Source organism: Lucilia sericata, unplaced genomic scaffold (genome assembly GCF_015586225.1).
Source record: "Lucilia sericata isolate MDLA Ls3-8-SP2 unplaced genomic scaffold, ASM1558622v1 Contig000625F_arrow, whole genome shotgun sequence".
Lineage (NCBI taxonomy): Eukaryota > Metazoa > Arthropoda > Insecta > Diptera > Calliphoridae > Lucilia > Lucilia sericata.
The window spans coordinates 22,236-50,067 of NW_023994631.1; the positions used below are offsets into that span (position 1 = coordinate 22,236).

The 27,832-nt window shown below is 32.4% G+C and overlaps 1 protein-coding gene across 1 annotated transcript in view; it reads left to right on the plus strand.

The window, feature by feature from the left end:
• Nucleotides 1-27,832, plus strand: part of LOC119606810 (asparagine-rich zinc finger protein AZF1) — a 50,061-nt gene extending 22,229 nt beyond the window's left edge. The window contains exon 2 of the mRNA XM_037960417.1: nt 25,428-27,832. Within this exon, the coding sequence (XP_037816345.1) occupies nt 25,600-27,435 (1,836 nt within the window). The 5' untranslated portion in view covers nt 25,428-25,599 and the 3' untranslated portion in view covers nt 27,436-27,832. The remainder of the gene's footprint in view (nt 1-25,427) is intronic.

Genomic DNA, 27,832 nt, shown 5'->3' on the forward strand with positions numbered 1-27,832 from the left:
CTAAACCATATCAAAAACCATTGCATTTCTATAAGTAGTGTAACAAAAGGAAACTGCTGTACAATTTTTTTTTTCTTGGACTTTATTATCTATAGGTTTGTTTATATGTTCGTATGTGTCTATATAATAGTCGTACTGTTGTTGCCTTTGGACCACAAAACAGTTTTAAAACAGATTAAAATGCATCTAATCCTCACATTCACTCACTAGCCGTCAGTAGTTACTTGCATGCATACTTTATAAGGGGAATAGAGTTTATGCATTTGGTAGTCGTACTATAACTATTTAAGTCTTCTCTATCTCTCCCTCTATATCCCCCATTGTCCCTGTCCAAATACTGTTAACCATATCCGCATAACTATTGTGGTCACTTTACTCATTTAGCTGATAACAATGAATGAAATTAACTACACAACCACCAACTATTTAGTAATCCAAATTCCATTCTAATCGAAGATAGTACCGTGAAAGGGCACTACATATAATCTAATTGTCTTCTCACTCATACATACACAATTGCACAATCTTTCGGATTTGGTTAAAGTTTAACTTTATACAAACATCTAATTGCTAGACTATAACTAGACTATGACTTGAGTATGACTTTACTAGACTACGACTAGACTACAGACTAGTATATAGACTAGATTATGGATTAGACTAGACTATAACTAGACTATAGACTAGACTATAGACTAAACTATAGACCAGACTATAGACTAGACTATAAACTAGACTATAGACTAGACTATAGACTAGACTACAGACTAGACTATAGACTTGGACTATAGACTAGACTATAGACTAGACCTATAGACTAGACTATAGACTAGACTATAGACTAGACTATAGACTAGACTATAGACTAGACTATAGACTAGACTATAGACTAGACTATAGACTAGACTATAGACTAGACTATAGACTAGACTATAGACTAGACTATAGACTAGACTATAGACTAGACTATAGACTAGACTATAGACTAGACTATAGACTAGACTATAGACTAGACTATAGACTAGACTATAGACTAGACTATAGACTAGACTATAGACTAGACTATAGACTAGACTATAGACTAGACTATAGACTAGGACTATAGACTAGACTATAGACTAGACTATAGACTAGACTATAGACTAGACTATAGACTAGACTATAGAAGACTAGACTATAGACTAGACTATAGACTAGACTATAGACTAGACTATAGACTAGACTATAGACTAGACTATAGACTAGACTATAGACTAGACTATAGACTAGACTATAGACTAGACTATAGACTAGACTATAGACTAGACTATAGACTAGACTATAGACTAGACTATAGACTAGACTATAGACTAGACTATAGACTAGACTATAGACTAGACTATACTAGACTATAGACTAGACTATAGACTAGGACTATAGACTGACTATAGACTAGACTATAGACTAGACTATAGACTAGACTATAGACTAGACTATAGACTAGACTATAGACTAGACTATAGACTAGACTATAGACTAGACTATAGACTAGACTATAGACTAGACTATATACTAGACTATAGACTAGACTATAGACTAGACTATAGACTAGACTAGACTATAGACTAGACTATAGACTAGACTATAGACGAGACTATAGACTAGACTATAGACTAGACTATAGACTAGACTATAGACTAGACTATAGACTAGACTATAGACTAGACTATAGACTAGACTATAGACTAGACTATAGACTAGACTATAGACTAGACTAGACTATAGACTAGACTATAGACTAGGCTATAGACTAGACTATAGACTAGACTATAGACTAGACTATAGACTAGACTATAGACTAGACTATAGCTATTTAGACTAGACTATAGACTAGACTATAGACTAGACTATAGACTAGACTATAGACTAGACTATAGACTAGATATAGACTAGACTATAGACTAGACTATAGACTAGACTATAGACTAGACTATAGACTAGACATAGACTAGACTATAGATAGACTATAGACTAGACTAGAGACTAGACTATAGACTAGACTATAGACTAGACTATAGACTAGACTATAGACTAGACTATAGACTAGGACTATAGACTGGACTATAGACTAGACTATAGACTAGACTAAGACTAGACTATAGACTAGACTATAGACTAGACTATAGACTAGATATAGACTAGACTATAGATTAGACTATAGACTATAGACTAGACTATAGACTAGACTATAGACTAGACTATATACTAGACTATAGACTAGACTATAGACTAGACTATAGACTAGACTATAGACTAGACTATAGACTAGACTATAGACTAGACTATAGACTAGACTATAGACTAGACTATATACTAGACTATAGACTAGACTATAGACTAGACTATAGACTAGACTATAGACTAGACTATAGACTAGACTATAGACTAGACTATAGACTAGACTATAGACTAGACTATAGACTAGACTATAGACTAGACTATAGACTAGACTATAGACTAGACTATAGACTAGACTATAGACTAGACTATAGACTAGACTATAGACTAGACTATAGACTAGACTATAGACTAGACTATAGACTAGACTATAGACTAGACTATAGACTAGACTATAGATTAGACTATAGACTAGACTATAGACTCTCCTATAATATAAAATAGACTAAGGTCTAGACAATAATATAAACTAGACTATAAACTACTCTATAGACTAGACTGTAGACTACACTATAGATTATACTATATACTAGGCAATTGACACCTCTATAGTCTAGACTATAGAATACCCTACAGACTGGACTATTGATTATCCTATAGACTAAACTATAGACTACACTATATACTAGACTATAAACAAGTATAAGTCTTCCGTCAAGTATTCTTGTTATTTTCGGAACTCACAATTTCCCTAAGAATTTATCAAGGGTATATTCAATAAAAGCAGGACATATAACGGGAACGACTTAGGAAGTCAAGCCTCAAACTTTTCCTTTAACTTTGGCCCTTTTATAGGAGAAAAAAACAAAGACTCTAACAACCTTCACCCCTTTCCAACTAACCTCTCCGGACAAACATCCCTATCAATTTAATGTACTCTTACAAACTAAAATCGATTCACAAAAAACACCTAACATGACGAATATATTCATTACGAAACATAAAGCAACTGTTTTAATTACCGTTACAATACTGACCATCACGTAGGACCAACATTTTTGGTTTATCCTAATCTACAAGAAAAAAAAAACTAAAAAAAACACATTTACCAACTTGGGCAATCGTCCTAACACTTGGTCTAAATACATATTCACAAGACATCAAATAACTGAAGTGCTGCCCAAGTAAATTTATTTGCTTAGATGCACACAATCTAGCGCAACTTCAATGAAAAATAAGAGTCAAATTAAAAGAAAAAATAAAGACTCTGTAACCAACACGTACTAAAATGGAAAATTAAACCTTGTTTAATGGTTACATCAGAAGAAGACAAAAACAACAAACAAAAAAACACAAAAAAAAAACTGCAACATCAAGAAACCAAAATAGAAGTAAAAATGCATCAGCAGCATTTTTAAAAAGCGCCAGTTTTAGACTAGAGAGACAAACATAACTATAACAGGATCAAATGCAACAACATAAAAATGCTTTTCTATTACAACAAAGTTAGATGCTAGAGCTTGGAATGCATGCAACAACAATCAGTGCGAAAGCAATTGCAACCGAGTCAACTGCTGCAGATGGTGGTTGTTGGACGATGATCATGATGTTGTTGTTGTTGATGACTCTTAACTAGGCAGGCAGTTAGCTGCTGATGCTGCCTGCCTGCCTGCCTGCAACTTCTACTACATACATAGTCGTATACAAATGAAATCGAAACCGATAGACATAAATGAAACAACAACATGCCACATACCACTGCAACACTAACATACAACAAAATATGAATAAAAAGAAGACGCATTTTTAAGTTGCTACTTACTCTAAAGTAACAGCAGCAAGAGCAACAGCAGCTGCTTGCTTTTCAACTCATCTATCGAATGTTGGCTTTTAAATCTATCTTGGCCAATATACTTACATACTAACTAACTATTTATGTATGAATGTGTGTATGTATGATTGTGTGCATGTAGTATAAATATGTAATGTCTTTCAGACGGCAACAAGTGTTGCAACTATTGCAGTTATAGCTGTTGTTGTCGTTGTTATTTTTGCTCTTGTTTTTTTTTTTTTTGTTGTATTTTTTGCTTTAATATAAAAAGTGAGAGTGACATCGGAAATTGTTTCAATTTCTACTATAAAAAACAAGATTTTACTCGTTGTTGTAACGTAATGAATGGACAAATGTCGAAAACTGTAACAGCCACATTTTTTTTTTCGTTTATGTTTTTTTTTTCTATTTCAGCTGCATGCCATTGCATGCTTAAGCTAGCCAGAGTAGCTAATAACGACGACCACAAACAGTCTTCCAAAACGACAAGCTAGCGAATGAACCAGCTAGGTAGAGATATAGATAGATATATTATTAAGCTAGAAATGGATCGCCAACACCTGACTGAACATTGTAAAAGAAGGAAAAAAAAAAAAAACATTGAAACAACATCACACAGCACAGCAAATGGTAACAGTCTCCCCGTCATTGTCGTAATCGTTAAACTCGATCATTTTATGTATGCGAACACTTTCCCATCTTAAAAGACTTTACTTTTAACCCGTTAGGATGCTGGATGCTGGTGTTGATAGGAGTTTACTTTAAGGGGATTAAAAATATTCTCTGTCTTTCATCGGAATGATGGGGTCTAACCAGAGGACCAGACAATCTGGTATTACGGGTGACCAATTGTCCGCAGGTCTTTGTCTTTGAAGTTTCTTCGGGATCCATGTAGTGACTGTGGTTTAAAACCAAAATCGTGGGGAGATAATGTTAGACCCGTTTTACTCTTCTCGTAGTAAAACGCCAGTATTTGTATGTTGGGGAATTGTCAGGTTGGCATTCAGTAATTGCCTGTCATTCTGTAGATTGTTCTTTACGATCTGAGAATGGATCTGATGTAAATGTTTGAGGGCTGTGACGCAAACTCTAGGAGAAATACTTTGGACTTTCCTACATCCTTTGTCACACCATCTTGACATACAGAGGAATTCTGATCAATTGTTTGGGTATTTCGGACTACCAAATAAGTAGGGGCTGAAGCAACAGAGCCTTATTACGAAATCTGCCTAAGCAGATCATTGGAGGATGGGAACACCTCTAAGGTGACACTCATGGCTTTGTATATACTTGTTAGTCCATCCGGTGTCATTCCTGGTGCTAAAGCAACAGAGCCTTATTACGAAACGTGCCTAAACAGATCGTATATACTTATTAGTACATCCGGTATCATTCCCGAGATTATGGATTGTTCAGGTGCGTTTATTGGGGTTTGGGAAATTCCTCTCTTTTGCATCGTCCTGTACTTCTTTGGCATCGCGCTACCTGTCTGTTCGCAACGTTATCGCTTGGCAAGAGATTAAATTACCTCGAGTACACCAGCAAAGTGTTTATATATATGGACCGGCAGAACCATGTCAACTGAGTGTTCTTAATTGAAGCAACTTGAGGGGGGGGGGGGCGAAAAACATCACTTATGTTACAGGCATGCCTGGGAATTCCAATGAGGATTCCATATTCCAAAAAAAATCAAATTCTCTCATTCAGAATGATTTAATTTTACAATTCTGCGTCTTCAGTTAATGGTGGAATTCGTTCTTTTATTCCTAATTTTTGAAATTTAAAGCACCATGTTACGGACATATCCCAGTTATCCAAGAATGATAGTATTTCCAACACGAGCTAATGTCAAGTATAGATCCGAAAGACAAATTCTGCCTTTCTGAATGATTTACTAAAAGTAGCGAGATATTCTGCAACCACTCCTTACCCAAAAGGATCACGTGGATTCGATCACCATTCGATATTCTGCAATCACTCCTTACCCAATAGAAACGGACATGTCTGGAATTTCCAGCAAGAAGAGCACTCTCTCAAATTCTCTCAATTTGGATGATTCACTATTCCCATAACCCGATACATCTGTTTGGCGAATCTTCTTTATTCATTCTAAATTTACAATCATTCAAATTCCGAGCTCTCCGAAAAAGAAAGCGCTATTATGATAGTGTTTAAACCCCAGAAGACACATTCTGCCTTTCGGAATGATGTACAAAGGACTTCTAACCCGAAGCGATCATATGGATTCGATCGACAAACATCTGTAGTCTGTAGCAAACAATCGAATTTAGAGTTCTATGTTACGGACATGTTCGGATTGGAGGACGTTCTTCGAGATGACAAAATTGTCATTCTGGATGATTCAGTTTCACTTTTCTGTGATCACTACAATCAATTAAATTTAAAAATTTGCGAGGATATTCGGATTTTTCAAAGTAGAGGGCGCTTTTAGCGTTCCAGGAAACATAAGGAGTTCTTGAGCAAAATATCTTATCTTAGTTTCCCAAACTATAACTTCCAAAAAAAAACTTAAAGGGTTAATAACAAATCAAAGTTGTGGTCGTACTTTATGGTTATAATATACAAAAACAACAAAAAATTAAATAAACAACCACTATACACCAACAACAACAACAACAAATACTGTGTATTGCAGAAGCAATGCAATGCAATTAAAATTGCAATTGTTTTTTTTTTTTTCTTCTCTGCTTCTTCTCTACGGCATAATATTTGTACACGTCTTCTTACAGACATGGTCAAACGTTGGGTAGACCAGTTTAAATCGACCAAATTGACTTTTGCTTGACATAACCATGTTTTAGTTCTCGTCACTACGAAAGAAATTGTAGTGGACAAGTGATTTAGTTGTATGTAGTTTGTAAAATACTTTTAATTTTTTCTGTTTCTGTTTCTGTTAGCTAAAGCCTCTTGCCGAGCGGCTTTGTTTTTGGCTACAAAAGTAAAGCAAAAATTTTAATTTAAAATATTTGAAAACATTTTGGGAGCAGCGTTTGTTTAAGGATAGGTAATTGAACATTTAAGGAAATATGGGTTAACTAGGATTAATATAGTACCAAACCATTTAAAGTATTGGAGTATTAAGCTGTTTAAGGTACTGCAGTAATAGAGAGTTACTTCTTTCAAGTTAGCGCTAAGTTACTGTAAGATTTCTTGGTATTTAATAAAGTTTTAGAAGCACTGTAGAGCCTATAGTCTAAGTTTAGCTTTATTTTCTCTTCTATATAGATTGCTACTTCCAGAACAGCAATTATTCGAATAGTCTTACTCCCTAGCGAGAGTTGAAAAACAAAGATTTTCAAGAAATCCTTAATGTTGTCAATCCTTATGCTCTAATTTAAATAGCATTGTTCGTCATAGACGAACTCCAACGTATACAAGCATAAATAGTTAAATATAAAAGCAACATGCAGATTATGATTTTTATGACAGTAAAACAGTTGAAAACAGCAAAAAAAAAAAAACAACAACAAAGTGTTGCGTAGAAGTAGAGTTTTTGCCTTGTACGAGTACCGAGTATTTTCATTTAAATTAATTGAGATGATGATGATGATTTCGTTTTCTTTAGCTAGTTATGAAGTTTTATATTAGTCTGCTGTTGTTTATAAGCACAACATGACAAAGGTAATTTCAACTTTTACTTTTGCTTGATCATACCGCAATTGGGAATTGAATTCGAGTGCAATGAATGAATGCATTTAATTTAATTTTCTGTTGTTGTTGTTGTCGTTGACGATGATGATTGTAACTTTGTCACCGTGTATTTAAAATAGATGAAGAAACAAAAAAAAAAAAAGAGATCGCCACAAGGTTGTATATGGAAGTACACTTGCAATAATATGATTACACAGTGATAGTTTAATTTGATGAGTTAATTTGTTGTGTTTAGTTTTGTAATTTAATTTTTAATTTTGGTGTTTCTTTTCCATTTCACAACATTAACATGGAGAGTGGAAAATGTTAAGTTCCTAGTGGCTTTTTCTTTTATATGTACCACAGAAGAAAAGTCTGATGAGCTGAAAAATCATTCTCTCAGTTCTGCTCGATCTTGTGTGTCACGTGGTCTCCGCAGTAACAAAGAAGTTTCTTACGATTCTCTAGAGGCGCATATTTGAGATACTCCAATAACTTCATTAACCTACTTGGAACAACGGGACGTATAAGTTATTTTTGACGAAATTTCAATTTTTCTTCAGTTTATACACACAACTCCCTCTTTTGAGTTCTGTTGAACTTTTTCTTCCCCTCGGAGCATGTTACCTTGGTGACCTTCCCTCATCTTCGTGTTATTGTAATCCGGGGGAGAAGACGTGCTGCCAATATCTCTAGTCCGCCGGGACTATAAACTGGTGATGATCAAATGTATCATCGTCTATCCGATTTAGCTACATAATCTGGTACCATGGAAACCGGTGGGCCTCAAGGCAGAGTTTCGAACTTTGTCTTGCCCTGCTTATTGGAGCGGTTACTTCGGGGTACACGTGTTGGCTGTGGTTTAAACCCAAATTCGAGGGAAGATAATGTTTGTTTAAAGACTGATACATGGTAAAGTCTATAATTCGGGATAAGAAGAGACAACAGATATCCTGATGTTTTTTTTTTTTTTTGAATGAGTGTGTCGGATGAATGGGAAGTGTGCTGGCGATGGATGTAAGGTATCTTATACCAGTGTTACCATTGAATTGTCCTTCCTTGGCCGAGTATGTTCAGAATTTAGTCGATTCATGGACGGGATTACAGCAGTGTATTCTCCGATGAAGTCTCTAGTGGCGGTGCTATATAGTTAGTTTAGTTAGTTAGTTAGTTAGTTAGTTAGTTCGTTAGTTAGTTTAAGTTCGTTAGTTATTAGTTATTATTAGTTAGTTATTAGTGTTAGTTTAAGTTAGTAGTTAGTTAGTTAGTTAGTTAGTTCGTTAGTTAGTTTAGTTAGTCGTCATTTAGTTAGTTATTGTTAGTTAGTAGTTAGTTAGTTAGGTAGTTAGTAGTAGTTAGTTAGTTAGTTAGTTAGTAGTTAGTTAGTTAGTTAGTTAGTTAGTTAGTTAGTTAGTTAGTTAGTTAGTTAGTTAGTAGTAGTTAGTTAGTTAGTTAGTTAGTTAGTTAGTTATTAGTTAGAGTTAGTTAGTTAGTTAGTTAGGTAGGTAGGTAGGTAGGTAGTTAGGTTATAGTTAGTTAGTTAGTAGTTAGTTAGTTAGTTAGTAGTTTAGTTAGTAGTTAGTTAGTAGTTAAGTTAGTTAGTAGTTAGTTAGTTAGTAGTAGTTAGTTAGTTAGTTAGTAGTTAGTTAGTTAGTTAGTTAGTTAGTTAGTAGTTAGTTAGTAGTAGTTAGTTAGTTAGTTAGTTAGTAGTAGTAGTTAGTTAGTTAGTTAGTTAGTTAGTTAGTTAGTTAGTTAGTTAGTTAGTTAGTTAGTTAGTTAGTTAGTTAGTTAGTTAGTTGTAGTTAGTTAGTTAGTTAGTTAGTTAGTTAGTTAGTTAGTTAGTTAGTAGTTAGTTAGTTAGTTAGTTAGTTAGTTAGTAGTTAGTTAGTTAGTTAGTTAGTTAGTTAGTTAGTTAGTTAGTTAGTTAGTTAGTTAGTTAGTTAGTTAGTAGTTAGTTAGTTAGTTAGTTAGTTAGTTAGTTAGTTAGTTAGTTAGTTAGTTAGTTAGTTAGTTAGTTAGTTAGTTAGTTAGTTAGTTAGTTAGTTAGTTAGTTAGTTAGTTAGTTAGTTAGTTAGTTAGTTAGTTAGTTAGTTAGTTAGTTAGTTAGTTAGTTAGTTAGTAGTTAGTTAGTTAGTTAGTTAGTTAGTTAGTTAGTTAGTTAGTTAGTTAGTTAGTTAGTTAGTAGTTAGTTAGTTAGTTAGTTAGTTAGTTAGTTAGTTAGTTAGTTAGTTAGTTAGTTAGTTAGTTAGTTAGTTAGTTAGTTAGTTAGTTAGTTAGTTAGTTAGTTAGTTAGTTAGTTAGTTAGTTAGTTAGTTAGTTAGTTAGTTAGTTAGTTAGTTAGTTAGTTAGTTAGTTAGTTAGTTAGTAGTTAGTTAGTTAGTTAGTTAGTTAGTTAGTTAGTTAGTTAGTTAGTTAGTTAGTTAGTTAGTTAGTTAGTTAGTTAGTTAGTTAGTTTAGTTAGTTAGTTAGTTAGTTAGTTAGTTAGTTAGTAGTTAGTTAGTTAGTTAGTAGTTAGTTAGTTAGTTAGTTAGTTAGTTAGTTAGTTAGTAGTTAGTTAGTTAGTTAGTTAGTTAGTTAGTTAGTTAGTTAGTTAGTTAGTTAGTTAGTTAGTTAGTTAGTTAGTTAGTAGTTAGTTAGTAGTTAGTTAGTTAGTTAGTTAGTTAGTTAGTTAGTTAGTTAGTTAGTTAGTTAGTTAGTTAGTTAGTTAGTTAGTTAGTTAGTTAGTTAGTAGTTAGTTAGTTAGTTAGTTAGTTAGTTAGTTAGTTAGTTAGTTAGTTAGTTAGTAGTTAGTTAGTTAGTTAGTTAGTTAGTTAGTTAGTTAGTTAGTTAGTTAGTTAGTAGTTAGTTAGTTAGTTAGTTAGTTAGTTAGTTAGTTAGTTAGTTAGTTAGTTAGTTAGTTAGTTAGTTAGTTAGTTAGTTAGTTAGTTAGTTAGTTAGTTAGTTAGTAGTTAGTTAGTTAGTTAGTTAGTTAGTTAGTTAGTTAGTTAGTTAGTTAGTTAGTTAGTTAGTTAGTTAGTTAGTTAGTTAGTTAGTTAGTTAGTTAGTTAGTTAGTTAGTTAGTTAGTTAGTTAGTTAGTTAGTTAGTTAGTTAGTTAGTTAGTTAGTTAGTTAGTTAGTTAGTTAGTTAGTTAGTTAGTTAGTTAGTTAGTTAGTTAGTAGTTAGTTAGTTAGTAGTTAGTTAGTTAGTTAGTTAGTTAGTTAGTTAGTTAGTTAGTTAGTTAGTTAGTTAGTTAGTTAGTTAGTTAGTTAGTTAGTTAGTTAGTTAGTTAGTAGTTAGTTAGTTAGTTCGTTAGTTAGTTAGTTAGTTAGTAGTTAGTTAGTTAGTTAGTTAGTTAGTTAGTTAGTTAGTTAGTTAGTTAGTTAGTTAGTTAGTTAGTTAGTTAGTTAGTTAGTTAGTTAGTTAGTTAGTTAGTTAGTTAGTTAGTTAGTTAGTTAATTGCTTCGAAATCAGGATATATTTTACACCCGATTCGAAGAAATACACCTATCGGGTCCATTCTACTACACTACCAATTAACCTAAATTACATTGAGACCAAGAAGTCTCAATCTGCGTTCATCTTGAGTATGGCAGTATTACACAAGTTGTTGTTGTACCGATCCTTCTTCATCCATACAACTTCTACAGTAATTGTTTTGGGGATAACTCACTCCTTCTAACATGGGATGTCCGCAGAAAAGAATTGTTATTAAGATGATTCAATTTCACTATTCTGTGATCCTTCCTCAAACATTGCGATCATCGGCACTCGGTTGGCAAACATCTCTCGGTTTTCTCTGAATTTTCATGCAATTTGTTTTGGTTTTTCAAGAAAGAGTCAGTTTGATATACAGTGTTTAAGGGTCAACTTTTGCCAAAAAAGATCTAAGAGTCAAATTTTCAAATTTAAATAACATTTCTTAGGCATAGAATAATTATTCTGCAGTAAATTCCTTCATTCTGGACGATTTGATTTATGCAAACCTTTTAAATCCGATGCCTTCGTCTTGGATTGTCAAACATCATTCGTTTTCGTCTTCGACTAATCGATCATATACGGAATCGCGAAAAACTTTATATGTTGTATTATATATTCTACTGATTTAATAAGCCACGTTATTAAGAAAGTTTCCACTGATTTTTTTTTTTGCAGTGTATTTAAATTGTTTACGTTGTGCAAAATTATAAAAAAAAAAACAGTGCGACAACTATGATCTGCTTTCGTTTTGATTGTACGAGTATTATTTTAAATACTTTTTTCTTATTTCTAAATACATTTACTATTAGCATACAACAAACACAACTAACAACTGCACACTGAAAGTTTTATTTTTCTTCATTATAAATATAACAGTACGACGATGAATACAATTTTGATTAAAATTTTGTCAAGTAAAAGAAATGAAAAACAAAATAAAACCTCACTTACAAGCCTTCATTTAAATCAGCCAACGACTATTATTCAGTTTACCATAATGGAACAACTGCAGTCAGACGGACAGACGGACGGACGGACACTAAACCCATCCACATTCAACCACAAAATCATTACTGGACAAATGAACCAACCGAAAACAGCAACAAAAAAAAAGCACAAACAATTTACACACAGAAAAGCTGAAATTTATTTTCAAATATAAAAATATAAATAAAAAGGCAAGAAACGAGTTCAGTTATTGACATCGGATATCAACGTCAGCGCGTCATCATGATCATGGTTAGTTAGAGGGAAAATGATTTTCATTTCTATTTTATTTGCTACATTCATAAACTCTAAAAAGAAATAATCATAATGATGATGATGTTGATGTTGACGAAGATTAAGACGATGATGACAATTGTAAAAATTTTTGTCCAAGTTTCATCTTTATATGGAGACCATGAAATTAAGGGAGGGAATTTCATTTTGTTTTTTTTTTGTCTTTAAGTGATTCTGTTAAAAAAAATTTGTTGTCTGGCAATTGTTGTTAATAAAGTGAAAATTACATTTAATCTAACAACCATCAACCTACCAAACTTCAATTCAATTTAATAAAGTTTAGCTTAACTTGACTCACAACTACTTACTACTACAACTACTTGGCAAAACACTTTAGGAGATATTTCTTCTTTTTTTTGAAGATCATCCATGGAAGATGTTCATATAATAAATGAATGTGTTGTGTGTGTTTTGTTGGAAATTTTGTGCCATTGAAAATTATGATAAATGAAAATACATTTCTTTTGAATAACAGGTCTCAAACTATCGATTTATTTAAATCGAGTAGAAAATATTACTGTCAGTAGTTCCTTAATAATACATTTAAATATTTATGAAATACTGCTTGAAGTATAGTATCATCTTTAAGTCATCAGATCATCAATATTGATATATAGTTAACATTTTTGTTTTGAATTTGTACTGATAAATGATGATTGTTTTAAAAGTGAACTATAAACAAATTACTATTTTGGTTAGAGTATCTAATTTCCCGGACTTTATTCAGCCGATACAAAGCGTTGTTACAACAAATGTCTACAAAGACAACGTAAGACAGTGGTCTCAGCATTGACACTTCAGGTGTCAAGTCTTAAAAGAGATGAGGTAATCATTTACTCGCCAGAAGACACAGTTGCGGTATATTCCAAAATTGGGAATCACTAGGCCTGATAAGGACACCGCTATACCATTAATAGTCACTTCAGGCAACCCTGACAGGTTAAATCCAAAGGGCGAGGAGTTGATCACAATCTTGATAGAAAAAACGTATGGTTTTTCTCTCAATAAGGTTGTCAACCTAGGATTCAACGGTGCTGAAGCGAGAGCTTGGAAACATACCTAGCATCTGCTTAATTGTCCTTCGATTCTCACTACCCTAAACAACAATCGCGGGGGACTGTTCTTATGGATTTCTTGAATACGAAAGACTTGATCACAGGGAATAGATTAGATATAACTATATGTTCAAAAGATCTTATAAATGAAATTCAGAATTGGATAGTTTCGTAAGAGCACTCCATTTCAGATCATCGGTACATAAGATTCAAAACATAACTATGGCCATGATATAAGTCTAAAACTAATTGAGAAATTTTCCGGACCTTACTAAAGAACCGTTTAGGATAAGAAGCTTTTCAATGTAGACACATTCTCAAATGTAGAGGTTGAATCATTCGAAGACAGCTGTCCTCTACGAGAACAGAGAAGGTAACAGGAGATATCCGAAACCTTGGAAAGTCTCTTCGCAAAAACTTTAACCGGGCACGGCGCAAAAAGACCGAAAATCGTTCAAAAAGGCAAACGAGACTTTTGGAAACATTTCTGTGAACAGGTAGATAGCGGATATGACGTATCGAAGATAAAAAATTTCTATATAAAACTCATGTCCAACCGGAATCTATTATCAAAGGCAAGGGGATGAAGTTAATGGACTGTCATTAACCACCTTGTATATCGGGTACTACAGATGATTCGAATCTATGATCGATGATATGGGCAATATACTGGAGAATAAAAAGGAAACAATGAAACTCCTAATGAACTCTAATTTACCAGCTGGTATATCGGGTACCATAGATGAACCGATATTGGAGAAAGAGGAGAATTAAATGGCAAAAGGCCCAGACAGTGATTAAAATTACTAATATATTAGTAACCAAAATGCATATTTTCTCCTATGCATACGTATGTAATATTAAAATATAAATATATTTTATGAATATAATATATTTAATTGCTCCCATTCGAAATATTTCTAGTATTTTTGCTAAAAATATTTACCCATACAAACTATTGCATATTACAGCTTACAGACAAATATAAAATGTTTTCACATACAATATATTACGCAGCAACTCGCTAACATATTTATAATACCCACATATATTTCATATGGCTTGCCTATAATATTAAAATATTTTCCTACACAAATTATTCGAAGTCAACAATATTGAAGCCATGCAAGCAGTAATATACGAACATGAAATGTACGCAAGCAGAGCATATATGTGCCGACGAAAACACGAAACAAAACGATAGTCGCGACTATAAGGTTACAATATTTTTACTATCAAACTTAAATATTATTTACTATAGGAAATGACTTATGGTCTAAAATTTAACATTTCATGTTGAACTTGAAAAATTATAAAATGTGAAAAATGTATGCAAGATATAACCAAATTTTATTTAGAAAATAATTGAAAACGTTTATATCTATGTATGTATGTTTTATGTATATTATGGGCAAAATGTATGCATAAAATAACCAAATTTTAATTAGAAAATTTTTGAATTGAATTATTGAATGTATGTATTTATTAAATTTATGTTTAATTTTTATGTGGAGTATTAAAATGTATGCATTTGTATTGATTGTAATATAATTAGAAAAAAATTATATAAATACTTAGAGGATCATATGAATGTAAAAATATATTCAAATATGCAACACCATTTATATCTGGTTTTGTATATACATATGTATGTATGTAAGTATGTGTGAAACAATAACAAAAAACACATTCGTCATAAAAATGACCTGTAACAGCACTTTTCTTTCCTACTTTTCACGCACATTCCATAACGGTGGATTACGATAGGTAATTTTTTGCTTTACCTTTGAATTGGTGGAGGGAAGAAGATATGTACGTGTGATGCAAAAATACATTCGTCATAAAAATGACCTGTAGTAGAACTTCTCTTTCCTACTTTATCATTTTACGCACATTCCTTAACGATGGTTTACGCAAGATCCTTTTTTTTTTTTGCTTTACTTGAATTTGTGGTGGAGAGAAGAGGAAAGAAATATCATTATTATTTAGTCTCTCTCATGCAAATTCAAAAGGTTGGCAATGGCATATGCAAATTTATTAACACCTATATATTTTTTTCTTCGCGCCTGTTCATTCATTATTGTAAGATAATTGAGAGTATGTAATAATAATTTATAGAAATGTGACATATGTATATGTACATGCATATGAAAAACATACATGTATATGTATGTAATACACTCATACATTTTTGTTGTTTTAACCTTTCACAATGTAAAATTACAAAAACAACTTTTTATGTTTTTATGTCCCCTCTTAATTTTTTGCCATCCTGTTACAAATTTCTAAAATACCTATAATTTCCTTCATTATTGATCATTTCATAGACACTACTATTGCCTTACTACCTGTTTACAAACTTATTGTTAGTGTTTCTTCTTTATATTCATATCATCCTGTTACAAACAATATGTTTAAATATAGCCTGTAAAAACAATTTTTTACATACATATATACATATTTGAATACACCTGTCCCTCGATTTGCACGATAGATTCGTTCCCGAAAAAATTGTGTAAAACGAATTCAAAAAAATTTGTATTGAAAATCGTGTAAATCGAAAAAATTACAAAAACTGGTATATATAGTATTTTTTTAATATACTTTTATTTGTTTTAATGTGAATAACATAACAAAGCAAACAAAAATAAACAATTCCATTTTATTTCACAACCAAAATAGTTATAAAATTCATAAAACTTAAAAATTAAATGCAATACAAATTGGAAAAAACAAAAATATACATACAAAAATATTATGAGCAAAAAATCAATACATAAGCCGTTAAGCAAAAAAATAAGTTATATTCAACCAATTTCAGTATATGTACCTACATAATCGAGGAATCCCCTTTTAAATATCGTTGATTATTATCGTTATTTTTAAAAAACTGTTAAATAACCTGTACAATTTTAGTATTTATATTGTTTAAGTACACAAACGGGAAATTCCCTTTCTAATGCTATTATTAATGTTGCCAGAATAATATTTATTATCTGTATTTTTAATAAAATAGTTAAATTTCAGTAAATAAATGTTGTTTTAGTTATTTATTTACAATAAATTGTGTCGAAAGCTTGTTTTCATTTAAATAAAAAAATCGTGCAAAACGAGATATTTTTCATCCCTCGATTTACACGAGAAATAAAAAAATCGTGTTAAATCGAAATCGTGCAAAACGAGGGATAGGTGTATATTTTTACATTCATATGATCCTCTAAGTATTTATATAATTTTTTTCTAATTATATTACAATCAATACAAATACATACATTTTAATACTCCACATAAAAATTAAACATAAATTTAATAAATACATACATTCAATAATTCAATTCAAAAATTTTCTAATTAAAATTTGGTTATTTTATGCATACATTTTTCCCATAATATACATAAAACATACATACATAGATATAAACGTTTTCAATTTTCACATTTTATAATTTTTCAAGTTCAACATGAAATGTTAAATTTTAGACCATAAGTCATTTCCTATAGTAAATAATATTTAAGTTTGATAGTAAAAATATTGTAACCTGATAGTCGCGACTATCGTTTTGTTTCGTGTTTTCGTCGGCACATATATGCTCTGCTTGCGTACATTTCATGTTCGTATATTACTGCTTGCATGGCTTCAATATTGTTGACTTCGAATAATTTGTGTAGGAAAATATTTTAATATTATAGGCAAGCCCCATATGAAATATATGTGGGTATTATAAATATGTTAGCGAGTTGCTGCGTAATATATTGTATGTGAAAACATTTTATATTTGTCTGTAAGCTGTAATATGCAATAGTTTGTATGGGTAAATATTTTTAGCAAAAATACTAGAAATATTTTGAACAGAACCATTTTTTAAATATGCATATTTTTAAATATGAGGTAAATGCATATTTATTGCAAAGTCAAAAATAAAAATATAAAATCATCTACTAATATTTAAACTCTGGGCCCAGATGATATTTTTACCCAAACGCGGAAAACCTAGTTATACGACACAAGAGTCCTATCGACAGATAAATTTTACATCCTTCCAACTTCAAACGGCTTGGTTAAAGCAGTATATCAGACAAAGATCTCAAATATAAACAACATGCTTCTGTAAAGGAACCAGGGAAGTTGTCCACTATATAGAAATCCAACGATTGCAAACTGTATACACTGGTAAGCATTGATATTGAAAGCGCCTTCAATAAGGATCACACTGATACTCTTATCCTATGCTTAGAGCAGTTTTATATTGACCTGGTTATCCGTAAATGGCAAGAGGCATAGGTAATACCCAATCCCGGAATGCTACACCAGCGTCCCATCGACAGATAAACCTTACGTCCTTCCAACTTCCAACTTGAAAATGGCTTGGATAAAACAGTATATCAGACAATTGTCTCAAATAAGGAACAAAGGCAATTGTACACTATAGGAATCCTACGAAAGCAAACTGTATACACTGATAAGCATTAACATCGAAGGCGCCTTTAAAAGGGATCGCACTGATACTCTTATCCAATCGTTAGACCCGTTTTATGTTGACCTGGTTATATGTAAATGGATCAAGGAAGGAACCAATGGATAAGCTGCAAAATGTACGATTTAACTATCAGGGTATTTTGTGGTACACCACAGCGTGGCATTTACTCTGAATAACTTCAACCATTCAATTGGATATTTTCGTTATTCTAGTTAGAAATTACCGATTTCAGAACTCTATTAGTCTGCTTCATAACCATAACTAACTTATTGTATTAAAGACATTTCTTGCTGCCTTCCTTGCATTTAAGAATATTCCTTAAATTAAAAATTTAGGAAGGACATAAGCCGTTTACGATCGGTTAATTTAAATACCGTTGGAATGCCGCCTAGGAACTGTTAAATAAACGTCTCTGGTTGACACAGCTTCAGCGAGTATAACTCATTCAGAAAATCGGTTAGGTTATTACATTTAACCCATTGAGATAACATGGTTTCTCGTTAATTTAAGCAGCCTTTCCCAATCATAAAATAAGCTTGTAGAATGGAAACGGTCAAATGAAAGATGTCATATCAATTCTTCTTAGTACCTTCCTGTAACGATTCTTCTTAGTATGGTATGAACAACCTCTGCTGTAAATGTTATGTGGTCACTCCTGATCGAACACGAAACCAATTACAAAGGAATTGTTATCATGCGCCATGAAAGCCATGATATTGAGTATACATTTCGATCTTCGATTCTCTTCTTAGTACCTTCTTGTAACGATTCTTCTTAGCATAGTATAGAACAACCTCTATTGTAAACGTTATGTGGTCACTCCTGATCGGACACGAAACATAAAGGAATTGTTATCATGCGCCATGAAAGCCATGATATTGAGAATACATTTCGTTCTTATTACGTTCAAGGAAAGATCCTTAAGAGATGATACAGTTATTTTTGAAATTTAATTATTTTCCGAATCGTTCCCGGAATTTAGCATGAAAAACAGTGTAGAAATTAGATCAAGGATAACAAGAGGTTCTGTAAACTGTAAACGTTTTAAGTTTAAATTAAAATCGAGTCGATCGTAATTACAATGTTTCAGTTCACACTTCTCTTGTTGGTATTCTGTGTGGACATTCAAACTCGATTGGAATCTTTTTAAAATTATATGACGATATTGGTCTGTTGTTTGCATTCCTTCTCGCAAACTTTAAATGTGGATGTATACCGAAGAAAAGATGAACTGATGCAGCAGTACATAGAGACATTAGGCGGTATAATTGGATCTGTCGTAACATGCATTTCTATTATGAAAGAAAAACATCATTATCCTAAATGCTTCCAAACCCAGCAACCTATAATTTTAACTCAAATAAACGTTAGAGTTCACATGTCCTCCAAAATATCGGCCTTAGGGGTCTTGCATCAAACACAAAAAGATTTAAAATATAAGGAACGAAGTAGATCAACCTTTAGACTTACAATTAGTCCATAAAAACCAGTATGTTAAGACAGAGTTTGACGACTTTAAATACGTATATCGTATGGATTAAGCGTCCCCAGAATAATATACAGGTTCGATTAGATTGAGGTGCATGATCATACATGCCATTATAGTATACGCACAATTGGGACGAACGACGAATTTTTCAGAACGAATATTCGTCGTCAGAAATAGAACACACTTGAGTATATGAAAATGTACACAATCTTTGCGTATGACGAAATTCGTCGTACGTAACGAACTATGCGATAGGTTTATTTCTATTTCTTACGCAGACGAACGACGAATTAATTGGGGAAAATTGTTTTAAAACCAATTCCGGTAGACCGAATTTGCTAAAATTTGGCGATTGTGAGTACAGCTAATGACAATACAATATTATGTTCGAATATTCGAAATTATATTCGAAAATTCGAAGTTATGTTCGAAAAATTTTTTATGCTCTTAAAATAATCTCTGGGTCATAAAAACTAAAAATAAAATTTTCAAAAATTCGAACTTAAGTTCGAAAAAATTTTAAAGCCATTAAAACCAGTTCTCGTGGCCCGAATTGTCTGAAATTTGGCAGTCTGGAGTACACTTGATGACACTACAATGCTATGTTGGAATATTTAAAATTAAGTTCGAAAATTCGAAGTAATGTTCGAAAAAATTTTGGAGCTGTTAAAATAATCTCAAAAATTGGGGATATTCACAAAAATATAATTTTAGCTCTTTCTTACATTTCTAATTACGAAATAATGTTCGAATAAATTTTAAAGCTGTTAAAATTATCTCAAAATCGTGGAGGTTCACAAAAATAGAATTTTTGTTCCTTTTTCTTACTTTTTCCAATTTCGAACAAACAAATTTTAAAACGAATTCACAGTACGAATAATTTGATTGTGTTCCATTCGACGAATTTACGCAACGAATTTGTGTCGACTTGTTCGTCGTGCTATACGAAATTCGTCGTTCGTCCCAATTGTGCGTATACCATTACCCTTTCGCTTTATACATAAAGTGTATGGATTATAAACAAATTTTAAAAGATATTTCGTATTATATTAAAGTAATTTTCAGCATCAAACTTAATTTAACATTTTGGCCAAGAAAAAAAAGTTTCCAACAAATGACAAATATGTACATATGTAAGACGACGGTATTTATATTTTTGAGGCCATGTGATGATGGCTTTTATTTATTTTATCAACACTCGGCCTTAAAAACTGACAAATGTTAAAAAAACATACACAGATATACAATTGCTAAGTTCTGGCAGTACATCAAGTCTTTTGTTTTCTTTTCTACTTACGAAAATTTAACCAAAAAAGGTTCTATTGTTTAAATATTTACCAACGAAAAAAAAAAAAAAACATTTTTGAAAAATATGTAATAATAACAAGTAGTTGTGGCAACATTTAATAGTAACACTGAACGAAACCCTAAATACACAATTTAACAACTGAAAAACAAATTAACGTTTTAGAATTGAATTGAAGGGAGAATAAAACAAAAACAATAGAAATGCTCTAAACAAATTAGAAGCAAAAAACAACGACTCGTGTAGTTCGTATTTAAAAAAAAAAAAAATAACAAAACTGTGAATTGGGTTTTAGGGCATGGAAAAAAAAAAACTTCAAATAATTTAATTATAATATTGTGATATTAAGAAGACAAAAATTGACCTCCACCTGAATGGAAAAGACAAAAAACTTGTAGTTTCATATAGTAATAATGAAAAAAAATTATTCGATTTATTCATCTAAACTAACCGCTAAAAGTAATGCGAACCCTAATACATTTTTTTAAATACGTCATTTTCATTAGAATATAATTAGTTTATTTTAATGAACGATTTGAAATTATTTATTAATATTTACGTTTAATGGTTTTATTTATTAGTTGTTGTTATTGTTTTATATGTATATTTATAGCTGAACATATTTTCAAGTTCTTCTTAAACAAATATTATTTCAATAAAAAAAAAAAAAAACTGTTTTGAATCTTGTATCTGGAAATATTTTCATAACTCCATTTTTAGAATATGCAAACAAATAAACACACACTTTAGTTTTTAAGATGATACCATCAATTGTTTAGCAATAATTAAGTTTCAAAATATGTATAATAATTTCAATTTATTTAAACGCTAACTAAGTTTGACAACTTGAAAGTCGTATAGACAAAAGTCCATCCTACAGACTAGACTATAATCCAAACCATAGGTTATAGTTCACACTATACAGAAAGCTAAAGTCCATACTAGATTATACTACAGATTTTAGCCAAGATTAGAGACCAATCTACAGACTGTAAACTAAAATGTTGGCATGGCTACGTATTAGGAAAGAAACTGGTCTATAGTCTAGTCTATAGTCTAGTCTATAGTCTAGTCTATAGTCTAGTCTATAGTCTAGTCTATAGTCTAGTCTATAGTCTAGTCTATAGTCTAGTCTATAGTCTAGTCTATAGTCTAGTCTATAGTCTAGTCTATAGTCTAGTCTATAGTCTAGTCTATAGTCTAGTCTATAGTCTAGTCTATAGTCTAGTCTATAGTCTAGTCTATAGTCTAGTCTATAGTCTAGTCTATAGTCTAGTCTATAGTCTAGTCTATAGTCTAGTCTATAGTCTAGTCTATAGTCTAGTCTATAGTCTAGTCTATAGTCTAGTCTATAGTCTAGTCTATAGTCTAGTCTATAGTCTAGTCTATAGTCTAGTCTATAGTCTAGTCTATAGTCTAGTCTATAGTCTAGTCTATAGTCTAGTCTATAGTCTAGTCTATAGTCTAGTCTATAGTCTAGTCTATAGTCTAGTCTATAGTCTAGTCTATAGTCTAGTCTATAGTCTAGTCTATAGTCTAGTCTATAGTCTAGTCTATAGTCTATAGTCTAGTCTTAGTCTAGTCTAGTCTATAGTCTAGTCTAGTCTATAGTCTAGTCTAGTCTATAGTCTAGTCTAGTCTATAGTCTAGTCTAGTCTATAGTCTAGTCTATAGTCTAGTCTATAGTCTAGTCTATAGTCTAGTCTATAGTCTAGTCTATAGTCTAGTCTATAGTCTAGTCTATAGTCTAGTCTATAGTCTAGTCTATAGTCTAGTCTATAGTCTAGTCTATAGTCTAGTCTATAGTCTAGTCTATAGTCTAGTCTATAGTCTAGTCTATAGTCTAGTCTATAGTCTAGTCTATAGTCTAGTCTATAGTCTAGTCTATAGTCTAGTCTATAGTCTAGTCTATAGTCCAGTCTATAGTCTAGTCTATAGTCTAGTCTATAGTCTAGTCTATAGTCTAGTCTATAGTCTAGTCTATAGTCTAGTCTATAGTCTAGTCTATAGTCTAGTCTATAGTCTAGTCTATAGTCTAGTCTATAGTCTAGTCTATAGTCTAGTCTATAGTCTAGTCTATAGTCTAGTCTATAGTCTAGTCTATAGTCTAGTCTATAGTCTAGTCTATAGTCGTCTATAGTCTAGTCTATAGTCTAGTCTATAGTCTAGTCTATAGTCTAGTCTATAGTCTAGTCTATAGTCTAGTCTATAGTCTAGTCTATAGTCTAGTCTATAGTCTAGTCTATAGTCTAGTCTATAGTCTAGTCTATAGTCTAGTCTATAGTCTAGTCTATAGTCTAGTCTATAGTCTAGTCTATAGTCTAGTCTATAGTCTAGTCTATAGTATAGTCTATAGTCTAGTCTATAGTCTAGTCTATAGTCTAGTCTATAGTCTAGTCTATAGTCTAGTCTATAGTCTAGTCTATAGTCTAGTCTATAGTCTAGTCTATAGTCTAGTCTATAGTCTAGTCTATAGTCTAGTCTATAGTCTAGTCTATAGTCTAGTCTATAGTCTAGTCTATAGTCTAGTCTATAGTCTAGTCTATAGTCTAGTCTATAGTCTAGTCTATAGTCTAGTCTATAGTCTAGTCTATAGTCTAGTCTAGTCTAGTCTAGTCTATAGTCTAGTCTAGTCTATAGTCTAGTCTAGTCTATAGTCTAGTCTAGTCTATAGTCTAGTCTAGTCTAGTCTAGTCTAGTCTAGTCTATAGTCTAGTCTATAGTCTAGTCTAGTCTATAGTCTAGTCTATAGTCTAGTCTATAGTCTAGTCTATAGTCTAGTCTATAGTCTAGTCTATAGTCTAGTCTATAGTCTAGTCTATAGTCTAGTCTATAGTCTAGTCTATAGTCTAGTCTATAGTCTAGTCTATAGTCTAGTCTATAGTCTAGTCTAGTCTATAGTCTAGTCTAGTCTATAGTCTAGTCTAGTCTATAGTCTAGTCTAGTCTATAGTCTAGTCTAGTCTATAGTCTAGTCTAGTCTATAGTCTAGTCTAGTCTATAGTCTAGTCTATAGTCTAGTCTATAGTCTAGTCTATAGTCTAGTCTATAGTCTAGTCTATAGTCTAGTCTATAGTCTAGTCTATAGTCTATATCTAGTCTATATCTATATATCTATATCTATATATATAGTCTAGTCTATAGTCTAGTCTATAGTCTAGTCTATAGTCTAGTCTATAGTCTAGTCTATAGTCTAGTCTATAGTCTAGTCTATAGTCTAGTCTATAGTCTAGTCTATAGTCTAGTCTATAGTCTAGTCTATAGTCTAGTCTATAGTCTAGTCTATAGTCTAGTCTATAGTCTAGTCTATAGTCTAGTCTATAGTCTAGTCTATAGTCTAGTCTATAGTCCAGTCTATAGTCTAGTCTATAGTCTAGTCTATAGTCTAGTCTATAGTCTAGTCTATAGTCTAGTCTATAGTCTAGTCTATAGTCTAGTCTATAGTCTATATAGTCTATAGTCTATAGTCTAGTCTATAGTCTAGTCTATAGTCTAGTCTATAGTCTAGTCTATAGTCTAGTCTATAGTCTAGTCTATAGTATAGTCTATAGTCTAGTCTATAGTCTAGTCTATAGTCTAGTCTATAGTCTAGTCTATAGTCTAGTCTATAGTCTAGTCTATAGTCTAGTCTATAGTCTAGTCATATCGTCTAGTCTAGTCTATAGTCTAGTCTATAGTCTAGTCTATAGTCTAGTCTATAGTCTAGTCTATAGTCTAGTCTATAGTCTAGTCTATAGTCTAGTCTATAGTCTAGTCTATAGTCTAGTCTATAGTCTAGTCTATAGTCTAGTCTATAGTCTAGTCTATAGTCTAGTCTATAGTCTAGTCTATAGTCTAGTCTATAGTCTAGTCTATAGTCTAGTCTATAGTCTAGTCTATAGTCTAGTCTATAGTCTAGTCTATAGTCTAGTCTATAGTCTAGTCTATAGTCTAGTCTATAGTCTAGTCTATAGTCTAGTCTATAGTCTAGTCTATAGTCTAGTCTATAGTCTAGTCTATAGTCTAGTCTATAGTCTAGTCTATAGTCTAGTCTATAGTCTAGTCTATAGTCTAGTCTATAGTCTAGTCTATAGTCTAGTCTATAGTCTAGTCTATAGTCTAGTCTATAGTCTAGTCTATAGTCTAGTCTATAGTCTAGTCTATAGTCTAGTCTATAGTCTAGTCTATAGTCTAGTCTATAGTCTAGTCTATAGTCTAGTCTATAGTCTAGTCTATAGTCTAGTCTATAGTCTAGTCTATAGTCTAGTCTATAGTCTAGTCTATAGTCTAGTCTATAGTCTAGTCTATAGTCTAGTCTGCTGTCTAGTCTGTAGTCTAGCCCATAGTCTAGCCTATTGTCTAGTCTGTAGTCAAGCCTATAGTCTAGTCTATAATCTAGTCTGTAGTTTCGTCTATAGTCTAGTGGACAGTCTAGTCGATAGTTTAGTCTATGGTCAAGTATCAAGAATAGTCTATAGTATAGTATATATTCTACAATGTAGTCTTCAGTCTATTCTATAGTCTGGTCTATAGCCTGGTCAACAGTCTATTATATATTGTAGTATGTAATCTATTCTATAGTCTATTCTAGTCACGTCTGTAGGATACATAGTATATAATCTGGACCTTAGACCAGTCTAGAAGTAGTAGTGTTTCATGTTATCAATTCTAAAAAATTCTCTGAACTTATGTTTAAAAATCAGTTCTATATTTTAACAAATTTTTCCCTCATTTCTAATTACAGGTATCCAATTGGCTATGTGCACAACCACCTATAAATTAAGAAAATTTGTAATCCGGAAAGAGAATTATAAAAATCTAAACACTGTACACAACAACAATAAATTATTCAACAAGTCATAAGGAGCTACAAACTTGAATGCAGAATATAAAAAGTATTGACTTGCATTTCTAGTATGAGAGAAAAACACCATTCTCCTAGAAAAATGCTTCCCAGCCCCAAACAAGGGTCAGTGTACCCGATTTTAGGCTCAGTGCCCTACAATTTAAACTCAAATGTACCTTATGATTTGACATCGCCTTCAAGAGCCTCTACCACCGCATTGACATCGGCCCTGACGGCCTTGTATCAAACACAGAAAGAACTAAAACACAAGGAACGAAGGCGTGGCACTGTAGATCAACCGTTAGACTTACGATTAGCCCATAAGAAACAGGATGGTGCAATTGGTGCAGCTAGTGTAGAGGAAGATGATCAAAATTCTACCACAGAAATGATGGAAGATGAAAATAGTAATTTAGTTATGATAGCTTCATCCCACAAACAATCGTCGGCGGCTTTGGAAAAATCTTGTCAAAGTTCGGAATGTAATAACAATAATATTATGAACAATCATTCGTTACGTATACAAACCGAACATCAAGAAAAGTTAGAGGGCAACCTTTTAAATGAAATGAATAATAATGATACCAGCTTATTGCAACAGAATCAGAATCATACGGTGCGTAATCAGTTCGATAATTTGAATAGTAAGAAAATATTAAGAGTATTGAGGGACCAGGCTAAATCGTTACCCAACAATTTGGAACAATTGCCTTTTCCCGTTACAGCTTTACATCCCACTCTTCTGGAGACGATAGCCAAAGCAATGCCACCCCTACCATATAGAAATCTCTTCTTTATGCCGCGGCCAAACCAACCGGGGAATACGTCCAATTTTTCCTTCTTTAATACACCTCTTGGTAAAGACACGAAAAAAAGTTCCAGCACAGTCTCAGCGACTACAACCACACCTCCTATAGCTACTACAGATGCTTCTACGCTTAATGACATTAATTTTGAGGCAACACAACAAACACGCTGTTCTTTAACAGAAAATCTTACCAACTCCCTGCTAATCAATCAAAATAGTCCAACAGCGCCTGCTACAACTCCTAACCAAGCAACATATCGTCATAAACGAACCACTACTACTACTACTACTGTCAACTCTCGTACAAACACTCAAGTCTCGGGTAACCTTTCGTACAAATCTAAAGATCGCTACACCTGCAAATTTTGTGGCAAAGTATTTCCTCGCTCTGCAAATCTAACGCGTCACTTGAGAACCCACACGGGTGAACAGCCGTACAAATGTAAATACTGTGAACGTTCCTTTAGTATATCATCGAACCTGCAACGACATGTCCGAAATATTCACAACAAAGAGAGGCCTTTTAAGTGTGAAATATGTGAAAGATGTTTTGGCCAGCAAACTAATTTGGATAGACATTTGAAAAAGCACGAAGCCGATGCTGCCTCTATGGGTCTGGGACTAAACGAGCGATTAAGGGGCGGTTTACGACGCTTTTGTGAAAATCCTGCCGAAGAATCTTATTTCGAGGAAATACGCTCCTTTATGGGCAAAGTAACACAATTGCCACTAAATGCCACCACCGCTAGTTCAGCTAAACATGCCATTGCCGGTCCCGAAAGCTCCACAACACCACATTCCGAACCTCAATCACCTGGTCGAAGTTCTTCATACGCACCTTCCGATCCCGACTCGGCAGCCAGTGGCTTGAGAATTATAACACATGATGATCAAAGCAATCACAGTAATCAATCCAACGAACAGCATAACTACCCACAAAGACAACCGCAACATCCTGGTCAAGGCGATAAATTATCGCTATCAAACTCTTCCTCACCATCTTCCACCGATGACAATGAGGCCTCTACTCCTACAACAGCAACTAAACTAACAACATATGAATCGTCGTCTACCAGAGGGTGCCCCACAACAACCTAACACTTATAATAATATCTACTATTTGTATATGTATTTACTAGTAATTTATGTACAGTTTAATGCACTTTTAACATTCTTTTAAAGATTCTAAAGAATCTGATTTTATCGGTGCATTTTTTATAACGTAAAAATTTCTTCCTATTGTATATTAAAGTAAAAATGTTTATACTCAATTCTGAAATCAACTTAAGTACTTTTTATGTATAAATATTTTAGTTTTAAACTCAAGTCGTAAACAGAAAGAATCATTTTATAATAATAACCAATGTCAGTTAACTACTCCATAAGAGGGCTTGTGTTCGTGTTCGTTCTTGAAATTATATTGTATTTGTAAATATGTATTAAAAACACTTCCTTAAACTCTTTTTTTATTGTCATAAGAAAATAGGTAAAATGT